Genomic DNA, 11985 nt, shown 5'->3' on the forward strand with positions numbered 1-11985 from the left:
CTTGGAGTGATCATTCTTGTAAGTGTGAAATATGAATGATGGTTTTCTCTTTCCTGGGCAGTTCGTCATTTCTGGATCCCTCTCGGTTGCAGCTGAGAATCATCGCAACACCTGTTTGGTGAGTTTCTAGATATTGTTTCCTCCTCTTCCCTAACGTGGGGGATACTCAGAGTTTAGCTCTGCTTCACCCAGCGCACTATCCAGGAAGAGAGTTGCTGATGAGAGAGCAGAGAGCTTGTTCATCAAGAACATGGAGAAGGAATGTTGGAGAAGGAGAAGGTGGGGGAGGTAATATCGTTTACTGGACCAGCTTGTGCTGGAACACGTGTTGGAGAGGAAGACAGAAGAGACAAATGAGGAGCCGAAGGAGAAAAGGGGCTATTTTAAACTACTCCCTGCTGACTGCCTCAGTATTTTTAACAGCAGCTTGTGGCCCAACAACTACCTTCAATTTTTCTATTGACTAATAAACCTCAATTAGGAGCCCAATAGAAAGGAGCCCAATAGAAAGTAGAGCTGCAAACAGCTGCTGAAAAGGCAGCCAGGCTACCAGGGAACAAAAGAAAGACAAAGGGTCCAGGGAGTCTGCAAAAAAAGGGGGGAATTTAGAAGAATTAAAGTAGCCAGAAATATATTCAAAATAGTAAAGAGAAGGGGCCTTCCAGAGAGGCCGCTATGGAGCAAAGCACTAAGTATCTGTGAGACTTTAGGATGTGCTAAAAATTAAGCATGTGTTTAAGTTCTTTCCTGAATTGAGACCTACAGCAGATCAAAAAATATGAGAATAAATGAAAAATGTTGCAGAATTTTTTTCACCATTCACCCCCTTCCCCCAAAAATTCACATCAATGACATTTTGAAAATTTCAACCAGCTCCGCCTCTTACCTTTTACCTGCTATTTTCTTTTCTCTGCATAGTAGGAACTGTCTTTTCTAAGTGGCAAGACACATTGTATAATTCACCCCATGAGCCATACTCTGATAACCATGAGACGCTCCCGGAAATATATTAGCTAGCTATTGGTAGGCTTCGCAGGTGACTAAGGGCTAAAATAGCCAACTGCTATGGTTTATTGCTGTGGTCATGAGAAATGAACTTCCAAAGTGTCATAGGCTTGGTTTGTATGAAGCCCTAAAAGTCAGTCTAAGGTTTTGAATTCCCAAAATTACATAAGCCCTGAAATTGCATTTTAAGTGAATTTAGTGCTTATAAGAGGTCCTAAGACAGAAAAATCAAGCTCACTATTTACCCTGGAACATACACAGCATGTATAAGTGACTGTTAAACCAGCCACAGGGCTTAGAACTTGGGAACCTTCAGCACTAGAAGGAAAAGTCTCTTCTACTTGAGCTAGCAGACAGGGAGCCTTAAGTGGCTTCAGCAGCAGCCTTATAAACCTTCCATGAGGCTCAGCTACTAGAGGCAGACAAGAACTCCACCCTGTCCTAGCATGACTTGCCTATGGACAGTGCAACATTAGCCCCAAACCACCTCACCAGTGCGCCTCACCCCAGGCCTGCTGGGACCACTTCTGAAGGTGAGCGTCTAAATCAGCCTTCCAGCCCAGTCAGTTCTTGGCCTCTCTTCTACAGCCAAAGTGCCGGATGCTGGCCAAATTCTTGGAGATTCTTGTCCAAATAGGAACTGGACTGAGACGTCCAGCCCCTTTCACGTAATCTGTGAAATGTCAGATGGGAGCAATTCTTTGTCACTAGTCTGGATTGGAGCTGGACACATAAGGGTGAAAGGCCCCAAGTCCAGTTACAATTTCCCCAAGAAGAATCGGGTTTTTTGGTCATGAGTGTTCTAGTATTTCCAGGGAGGAAAGGGCAGAGTTGGGCTTTTTTTTTTTTTTTTGGGCTGAAGAAAAAATACCCATGGAGAAAGGCCAAGCTGTTCTCATGGCATCTCCCCATTCTCAGTCCTAGCTGCAGTACGGAGTGGTGACAAGCTCAAAGCATAGGCTGGTGGTGCTGAACTGAGAGCCAGTAGAGCTGAGTTGATTCCTCACTTTTCCGGTAACCTTCGGCAACTCCCTTCACCTCTCTGTGTTTCACTAGCCCTCTTGTGTGTTTAGATCATAAACTCTTTGGGGCAGGGACTGCGTGTGTGTGTGTGTGTACAGCACCCAGCACAATGAAGAACCTGTCTCCATTGGAACCTCTAGCTGTTATCATAATATGAGTCAGCCGGGCTTATCTAACTTTCCCAAAGAAGTGCAGAGTTTGAGTTGAGTGTAAGGGTTCAGGGATGGTTCTTATATCTTTTTTTCTATTACATTTTTATTACAATTTTTCAAAACCTAGATACAAAATAAAAAAAAACTATATATAAACTTCTCATAATATATTAACAAGTTGCTACCTAATCTTAGCTGTACTTGAACCATTTAATTATGTATATGTGTATCTGTATAATATGAATGGTTCAAATATAAATCAATTATTTGTATTATACAATTTACAAACAAACAATTTGTTTATCAAAATTCAATTAGTTAAAGCAAAATTATTAAGTTAACCTAAAGAATAAAAGCAAAGTTCAGAGGAGGGGGATACAGATGGGGAAGAAATGAAATGGGTAAAGAGGAGGGGGAAGTAAGGGAGCCCATTCGTTTAACAGGATCATTCAGATACTTCCAGGAGAGCATCCCATATCTCTGAGAATTTTGCAGGATATGTCTGTTACAGTACACACGCCTTTCCATGGTGGCCACGCTTACGATATCTATGCTCCAGTCGTCAATTTCACTTTTTGGACTTTCATGCTTGTAGTACTGGTCTCGTAGCAATTACTAGTGCTCTGCTTAGCCAAGGTTTTTCAGATTTATTCAGCTTCCAACTAACATCCATTAGGGTTAAAATTACATTTTTGACTTGTAACACAATTTTATCTGATAGAAAAAAGTGACTCTGCAATTAAGTTCTGCCCAAAACATACGAGTGCTGGAGCATTCCCAGAACACACAGGTGGGCTGGTTCTTATTTTAACCAAACCTGTTCTCTGCCTACACACAGCCTGACCCTCTGCATGTCTCTTTCAGGTGAGAGGCAGCCTGGGAATGAACATCACTAGCGCCATCTTCTCAGCCATTGGGATCATTCTCTTCCTAACGGAGCTGATTATTAATGTGTCAGATTACTGGCGTAACTATGAGGTATATCTTTGGTTGGTAAATGACCAGACTCTGCCATAGAATCATAGAAATGTAAGGCTGGAAGGGACCTCAAGAGGTCGTCCAATCCATCCCCCTGCACAGACTCCCCCTGGAGTCTAACAGGTGTGTTTAAAATACCAGGTGCCTGGAATTGTCCCAAGCCTTTGACCCCAGGGTAGAAACTATCCATGTGTTCAACTCCAGACTTTCTGATTTGGTTCTGCTGGATAAAGCCAGTGTCAAAACTCCTGCCCATGTCAAATATCAGGCAGGGACCATGTTTTTCTTCTGTTTTGTACAACACCTAGCATGATAGAGTCCTGATTCATGACTGGGGTTTCCAGCTGCTATCAACATATAAATTAATAAGAACTCCTATTGATTTCAGCAGGCATAGGATTGGATTCCAATGTCTGTTTTATTTTATTTAATCCCACTTTGCACAGATGGGGACACTGAGGCACAGGGGAGTGAAGCCACTTGTCCAAAGTCACAAGCAAGCTAGTGGCAGAGTTTGGAACCAAATTCAGCTCTTCTGAGTTGTAGTCCAGTGTTTGAGCGACTAGGCCACACACCTTCCCCTAGGCTTTATGATCCTCCATCTTGACAAATGGCTGCATCTCAGGGGCGCAGCTCCCTGCAGACCCAGGAGAAAAGAGAATCTTATGATCTCCTGACAGTGGTGTGGCTCCATGCATCACAATTACTGGGGCTGCTGAGTAGTTTGAATGAGGAGGAGAATTCTGTGTGCCTGGGAAGAGAAAAGAACCGGGACTGCATTTCTGCATTCCCAGAATTGGACTCCCCAGTGCATCCCCTCATGACAGCCCTGTGTTACCTCTAGCAGTCAAGAGTAATTAGCATCCTCTGTGGTTTTGTGCTCCCCAGGATGCTGCGAAGGGGATCACGGTCATGCTGTTCTTGATGACCATCCTGGAGTTCTCCGTCGCCGTCTCAACCTCGTACTTTGCATGCCAAGCCATCTGCTATACCCCCAACACCGTGAGTCTTTCAGCTCTCAAACGGGATGTGAGTCAGAGCATGTGGTGAAAGGAAGGGAAGATGTTTGCCTGAATGAAGGGCTCTCCCTGATGGGAGGCGTGTCCTTGGGGGAGGGCCTGAATGTGTATGAGGGAGGCAGTGACGGAGGAAAGGACAGCCCCTGATTTAGTCCTGGTTGAAAATTTTGTCTAATCATTTTTTAGATGGGAAATTGGGGTTTCAACTATATGAGAATTTTAGCAGAAAGCACCTGCTTTCTCCAGAAAATATTGCTATTTTGCCAAAACACTGACCACCTGAAAACTAGGGCAGTCAAATGGTTAAAAAATTAATGCTGACTAAAATAATTAATGGCAATTAATCACACTGTTAAACAATAACAGAATACCATTTATTTAAATATTTTTGATGTTTTCCACATTTTCAAATATATTGATTTCAATTACAACACAGAATACAAAGTGCACAGTGCTCACTTTATATTTATTTTTATTACAAATATTTGCACTCTAAAAAGAAACAAGAAGTTGTATTTCAATTCACTTAATACAAGTACTATATTGCAGTCTCTTTATCATGAAAGTTGAACTTACAAATGTAGAATTATATACTTAAAAAATAACTGCACTCAAAAATAAAACAGTGTCAAACTTTAGAGCCTGCAAGTCCACTCAGTCCTACTTCTTGTACAGCCAATTGCTCAGACAAACAAGTTTGTTTACATTTGTGGGAGATAATGCTGCCCGCTTCTTGTTTACAATGTCACCTGAAAGTGAGAACAGGTGTTCGCATGGCACTCTTGTAGCTGGCATCACAAGATATTTACGTGCCAGATGCATTAAAGATTCATATGTACCTTCACGCTTTGACCACCATTGCATGGGACATGCATCCATGCTGATGACAGGTTCTGCTCAATAATCATCCAAAGCAGTGCAGACTGACGCATGTTCATTTTCATCATCTAAGTCAGAAGGTTGATTATCTTTTTTGGTTGTTCGGTTCTGTAGTTTCTGCATTGGAGTGATGCTCTTTTAAGACTTCTGAAAGCATCACCTCGTCCTTCTCAGATTTTGGAAGGCACTTCAGATCCTTAAATCTTGTGTCGAGTGGTGTAGCTATCTTTAGAAATCTCACATTGTTACCTTCTTTGTGTTTTGTCAAATCTGCAGTAAAAGTGTTGTGAAAATGAACAACATGTGCTGGGTCATCATCCAAGACTGCTATAACATGAAATATATGGCAGAATGCAGGTAAAACACAGAGCAGGAGACTTACAATTCTCTAACAAGGAGTTCAGTCACAAATTTAATTAATGCATTTTTTTAATGAGCCTCATCAGCATGGAAGTATGTCCTCTGGAATGGTGGCTGAATCATGAAGGGGGTTATGAATGTTTAGCATATCTGGCACGTAAATATCATCCGACGCCAGCTACAACAATGCCATGTGAACGCCTGTTCTCACTTTTAGGTGACATCATAAATAAGAAACGGGTAGCATTATCTCCCGTAAATGTAAACAAATTTATTTGTCTGAGCGATTGGCTGAACAAGAAGTAGGACTGAGTGGACTTGCAGGCTCTAAAGTTTTACATTATTTTGGTTCTGAGTGCCGTTACGAAGCAAAAAAAAAAAATCTACATTTGTAATTTGCACTTTCATGATAGAGATTGCACTACAATCCTTGTAGGAGATGAACTGAAAATACTATTTCTTTTGTTTATAATTTTTACAGTGCAAATATTTGTAATCAATAATAATACAAAGTGTACAGTGCTCATTTTATATTCTGTGTTGTAATTGAAATAGATATGTTTGAAAATGTAGAAAAACGTCCAAAATATTTAATAAATTTCAGTTGGTATTCTATTATTGTTTAACACTGTGATTAAAACTGCGATTAATCACGATTAATTTTTTTGAGTTAATCATATGAGTTAACTACTATTAATTGACAACCCTACTGAAAACCAAACTATTTAGACTCAAAGTGGAACTATGGTGCCTGGTGGCAGTTGTTGTTCAGCTGCCATGTGCTATCATTTTCCTCTATGGGCCATGTCTTGCAGCACTTATATCTCCCATGATGCACCATGGGCAGGGACCTTTGTGACACATCCCCTCCCCTCACCAACAAGGGGAAAGTGATAAACCATGGAAGATATAGTCCTGCATGTAAACACAGCTCATACAGGACAATGAAAGTATAAGGCATCCAAACTACAACTCCCATGAGGCACTGTGGTTCCAGCTTGAATCAAAATATTCTGCTGGTTGATAGATTTTTGTTGACATTTTTGGCAGAGGAAATAACCCTATTTTCTGGCCCTTTTTTACCCTGATTCCTAACCAGGCTGCTGGCACCACGCTCCAAGTTACTGAATCTTTTTTTAATGGGAGGGGGAAGTAATCCCAGTTTTCTCTGCCGCCACATTGACCTTCATTGTCAGTGTTTTAATTTCTATGGAGCTGCATTTCATCTCCCTGTGCCAGGTAGCGGGGTGGGGTGTGGTGGGGTGGGGGACAGGAAACTGTAACTGGGCCAGAACCTGAGCTGCAATCCCACCCTTTTTGTGCCACTGAAAGTCACTGGAGCTCTCCAGCAGAGAATTCCCTTGGCATGGAATTCCCCGCCTGGCACAGCCAGCTCTTACTTCCTTGGGGGAGGGGATGTATTGAGGCATGGACAGAGTCCTTTGTACTTCAGCAGTACCTGACAGATGGACAGCTCCTTGGGGATCATCACTAGCCTTTGTTTTAGAGCAGCTGGTGGGGCTCGCCTAGAACCAGCCATGGAATCATGATGCTGCAAACTCCCCTCCCAAAAGCTACAGCTGTGGACATTCCCTCCAGGGACAATGTTTCTAGGCAGACAGAAAAATAAATGAATCGAGGCAACAGGAAACGCCTTGTTTGGAATACAACTCACTACTGTGAGGCTGATGTGACTGTGACCTCCCCAAAGGCTGGCTGGCTGCCTCCCATGCAGCAGTTCTCCTGGCCCTTCCTCTGAGCATCTTGGAAGAGTGAAGGGGGTAGCTGAGATGAGGTTAACCCATGGTTGACTGGGAGCTGGTAGGCTCACACACTGATAAACTAATGTTTTCTCAATCTGTGTTGAAAACTGTGTTAAGTTTTTATGAAAAAAACCTCACCTTTATTTGTCTAAATTTTCCAGACATTTTATATTTTTTTGGCAGAAATTCGAATACCAAAGTATTTCGACAAAACCCAAAAGATTTCAATGTAGAAATGCTGCTGCGGTGCCTAATGAGGATTGTAGTTTGAATGCGTCATGTTGCCATTCTCCTTTGTGGGCCAGGCTCCTTACTCTGACTACAACTCCCAAGATTGTCCCCCTTTTAGTGAGGGGAGGTTGTTGCATCCCGGGAGTCCCTGGCCATGGTGCATCATGGGAAATGTAGTCTCGCCAGTAAGCCTGATCCATAGCAAAGAATGGGGGACAACAGGCAAACAAACTACATCTCCCATGTGGCACTGCAGCATCTCCAAATTGAAATGTAGTGCCCATCTTTAAAAAAGGGAAGGAGGAGGATCCTGGGAACTACAGGCCAGTCAGCCTCACCTCAATCCCTGGAAAAATCATGGAGCAGGTCCTCAAGGAATCAATTCTGAAGCACTTAGAGGAGAGGAAAGTGATCAGGAACAGTCAGCATGGATTCACCAAGGGCAAGTCATGCCTGACTAATCTAATTGCCTTCTATGACGAGATAACTGGCTCTGTGGATGAGGGGAAAGCAGTGGACGTGTTGTTCCTTGACTTTAGCAAAGCTTTTGACATGGTCTCCCCCAGTATTCTTGCCAGCAAGTTAAAGAAGTATGGGCTGGATGAATGGACTATACGGTGGGTAGAAAGCTGGCTAGATTGTTGGGCTCAACGGGTGATCAATGGCTCCATGTCTAGTTGGCAGCCGGTATCAAGTGGAGTGCCCCAAGGGTCGGTCCTGGGGCCGGTTTTGTCCAATATCTTCATAAATGATCTGGAGGATGGTGTGGATTGCACCCTCAGCAAGTTTGCAGATGACACTAAACTGGGAGGAAAGGTAGATATGCTGGAGGTTAGGGACAGGATACAGAGGGCCCTAGACAAATTAGAGGATTGGGCCAAAAGAAATCTGATGAGGTTCAACAAGGACAAGTGCAGAGTCCTGCACTTAGGACGGAAGAATCCCTTGCACCGCTACAGACTAGGGACCGAATGGCTAGGCAGCAGTTCTGCAGAAAAGGACCTAAGGGTTACAGTGGACGAGAAGCTGGATATGAGTCAACAGTGTGCCCTTGTTGCCAAGAAGGCCAATGGTATTTTGGGATGTATAAGTAGGGCATTGCCAGCAGATTGAGGGACGTGATCGTTCCCCTCTATTCGACAGTGGTGAGGCCTCATCTGGAGTACTGTGTCCAGTTTTGGGCCCCACACTACAAGAAGGATGTGGAAAAATTGGAAAGCATCCAGCAGAGGGTAACAAAAATGATTAGGGGACTGGAACACATGACTTATGAGGGGAGGCTGAGGGAACTGGGATTGTTTAGTCTGCGGAGAGAAGAATGAGGGGGGATTTGATAGCTGCTTTTAACTACGTGAAAGGGGGTTCCAAAGAGGATGGATCTAGACTGTTCTCAGTGGTAGCTGATGACAGAACAAGGAGTAATTGTCTCAAGTTGCAGAGGGGAGGTTTAGGTTGGATATTAGGAAAAACTTTTTTACTAGGAGGGTGGTGCAACACTGGAATGCGTTACCTAGGGAGGTGGTGGAATCTCTATCCTGAGAAGTTTTTAAGGTCAGGCTTGACAAAGCCCTGGCTGGGATGATTTAGTTGGGGACTGGTCCTGCTTTGAGCAGGGGGCTGGACTAGATGACCTCCTGAGGTCCCTTCCAGCCCTGATATTCTATGATTCTATGACATCCTTAAGTTTTAGGGCATTCACTTTATGGATGAAAAATTAAATTTTTCCCTGGAAACTGGATACTTTTCATGAAACAATTCATTGAGTTAAACATAAAAGTTTGGAGTTTGGGGTTTTTTTGTTTTTTGTTTTTTTCTTTGAAAATCAGCTTGTTGACAGGGAATTTTCAAGCAGCCCTAGCAAGGAGCACAGAGGGACGCTCTGTGGCATAGTGAGACCTACCACATTAACCTTTTAAGTGCCTCACACAAACCTGCTGCAGTCAAGACCCAAGAGAATGTCTAGTTTCCATATCCAAAATGTCATCACTATATCAAGAGACCAGGGTCATGTTCTATGACACCTGGGACCCATGCCCCTCCACAGGAAAAATCCTACTGATAGCAAGTAGGGTGTTGACAGTGATGATGCCACAGATTCATCCCTGGTGTAATTCCAGTCACAGCAGGAGAGTTATACCAGGGATGCACCTGCCCCAGTTATAAGAACTAGAGGGATGAGGAAGATGGTGGTGGTAGTGCTGAAAAATGTGTTGATGAAAGGGAGTGGAAGGGTGAGGAAGGTGAAGGGGGTGAGCATGGAGGACTGAGAAAAGTGATGGTGGCAAAGAATGTGCGGAAGATGCTGGAGCGAGAATGGAGAGGTGAGGAAGGTGCTGGGTGTGAGGGCTGATCTCTTTTGTTTTGCAGGCCATGTTGTTCATGCCATATGCTACCAATGCAAACTTTGGGGTTCCTTCTGCACCAATGGCCTCTCCACCACCTTACACCAATCGGGCTTATGACTCCAAAGAAGACACCGAGCAAGGGGCCTCATAAAGAACTCCTACGAGATATGGCTCCAGCAGCAGCTCCTCTGAGACGTAAAACTCAACCCCGTCCTGCATGATAGATTGTAATCCATTTCCTGAGTGCAGTTCTAGAACTCAGCTCTGTCACTCTTCACAGAGAGAACTCGTTTCAATCAGCTTCTCCCTGGCTCTGCACCGTTCATTGAATTCACGTTACGCAATGAAATAAGATGATGACTCACCAGCCCTATCCAGCCCCCAGAGGCTTTGGTCCTGAATGTTTCCCCTGGCCACTTCTTCAATAAAGCTTCAAAATGGATCCTGAGTCGGTTGTTTTAAAGCCTTTTCTCACAGATGCATGTGTCATGTGTGTGCATGTAGCATGTGTGTCTGTGTGAACATGTAGCATATAGATGTGGGGTGTGTGGGTGGGCGGGTGTTTGAGTGTGCATGTGGAGTGTGCATATCCACACGTAACTCTCACCACATGCATGTGGAGCAGACGGTCTCCCTTCACCCATATCAGACATCACAAAAACTACGACTACAACTAGCACTAATTTGCTTGGGTCGGGCCCCAACTGCTTTTACACACTTTCTTCCTTTGGAGTCTGGCAGAGGCACTAAGATATAGGGCAGGAGGCAGGGGACACAGGCCTCATGGACATTCCACTTCTCTCCCAGCCAGAGCTGGAGAATGGCAGAGCTGTGTCCAGCTAGAAGGGGAATAACCCCAAACACAGATGCATGTAGGTGCTGTCTGCAAAGGGTTTCTTTGAAAAGAAGAAACAGTAAAGGGGTGACTTGATCAGTCTATAAGTACCTGCAGGGAAAAGAGAAATCTGATAATTCCTGGCTCTTTAGTCTAGCAGACAAAGGTCTAACAAGATCCAATGGCTGGAAGTTGAAGCTAGATAAAGTCAGACTAGAAATTAGGCACAATTTTTAACAGTGAGAGTAATTAAACATTGGAGGAAATTATCAAGGGCTGTGGTGTCTTCTGCCTCACTGGAAATTTTTAAATCAAGACTGGGTATTTCTCTTCAAGATCTGCTCTAGTTCAAACAGGAATTAATTCAGGGTAGTTCTATGGCCCGAGTTATAGTGGAGGTGAGACTAGATGATAACTGTGGTCCCTTCTGGCTTTGGAATCTATTAATATGGAGAGAAACCCTATTAGATAAGCATATAGGGCCAGATCCTCAGCTGGGATAAATCCCCACTGACCTGAACAGGGTCTGGGCACCCCCACAAGTTTTTCCCATGGTGCACACTGTCAATCCCCATGGGGCCATCCCTGCTGCAGTCGCTGGTCCCAGCATGTCACCTGCCTAGTCTACACCATGTTCAGCTCCCACCTTCTAGCACAGCCCGCACAGATGCAATGTCACTCCCCATCTCTGGGAGGGGACATGGGCTTTTGGAAGTGGGGCAGGGTTGGGCAGGTCCTTGGAGATGAATTGCGGTGCAGGAGCTTGCCCTACACCTGAGGCAAAGAGTAGCGGCATGCACTCAGTCAATTTTGGCTCCACCACCCCCTTGTCATGACAGATGGTCAGAGTGGTAAACCTGAACTGGCAGTGAGGTGATCAGCGCTGGTGCTCCTCACTGCTGCCAATGATGTGTAATATGCGTACAGCTGTAGGCACTACTGAATAGGACTATGTCGATTTACACCTTTGCGGGTTTTTGGCATTCAGTCTTTAATCCCTCACATGAAATCTGAGAAATAGCACAATATATCAGAGCATTTTGTGTAGACAGGTGTGTATCATCTTGCAATGTTTTCTTCATTCTGTGATACTGACAATATTTTTAGTGTTATAATGATCCAGCTGCTTTTCAGTGGCTTAGACATTTTTTACGGTAAATTCTTTCCTCTCTGATCTGCACTTTAATGTCTTCAGCCTCCATGTACTATACATTTTTCTTTCAACCAGCTTTAGGAACAATTGAGGGTGTGAGGCAGTTATGTACTAATGGCTAGAATTAGCTGCTGTATCTAGGCCATTGAGGTTCACAGCTACGTTAGATATTTTGTATGTCTGGATTACTGTGTAGTTTTCACTAGAGTTGAGCAAAATTTTTCAGCCACAGCTTTTTTCAC

General features: G+C 43.9%; 1 protein-coding gene across 2 annotated transcripts in view; it reads left to right on the top strand.

The window, feature by feature from the left end:
* Positions 1–10191, top strand: part of LOC141989928 (membrane-spanning 4-domains subfamily A member 15-like) — a 58402-nt gene extending 48211 nt beyond the window's left edge. For both annotated transcript variants that reach the window (XM_074956857.1, XM_074956858.1), the window contains exons 4-7: positions 62–118; positions 3045–3158; positions 4047–4160; positions 9778–10191. In XM_074956857.1, the coding sequence (XP_074812958.1) occupies positions 62–118; positions 3045–3158; positions 4047–4160; positions 9778–9906 (414 nt within the window). In that variant the 3' untranslated portion in view covers positions 9907–10191. The remainder of the gene's footprint in view (positions 1–61; positions 119–3044; positions 3159–4046; positions 4161–9777) is intronic.
* Positions 10192–11985: the final 1794 nt, after the last annotated feature.

Source organism: Natator depressus, chromosome 6, assembly GCF_965152275.1.
Source record: "Natator depressus isolate rNatDep1 chromosome 6, rNatDep2.hap1, whole genome shotgun sequence".
Lineage (NCBI taxonomy): Eukaryota > Metazoa > Chordata > Testudines > Cheloniidae > Natator > Natator depressus.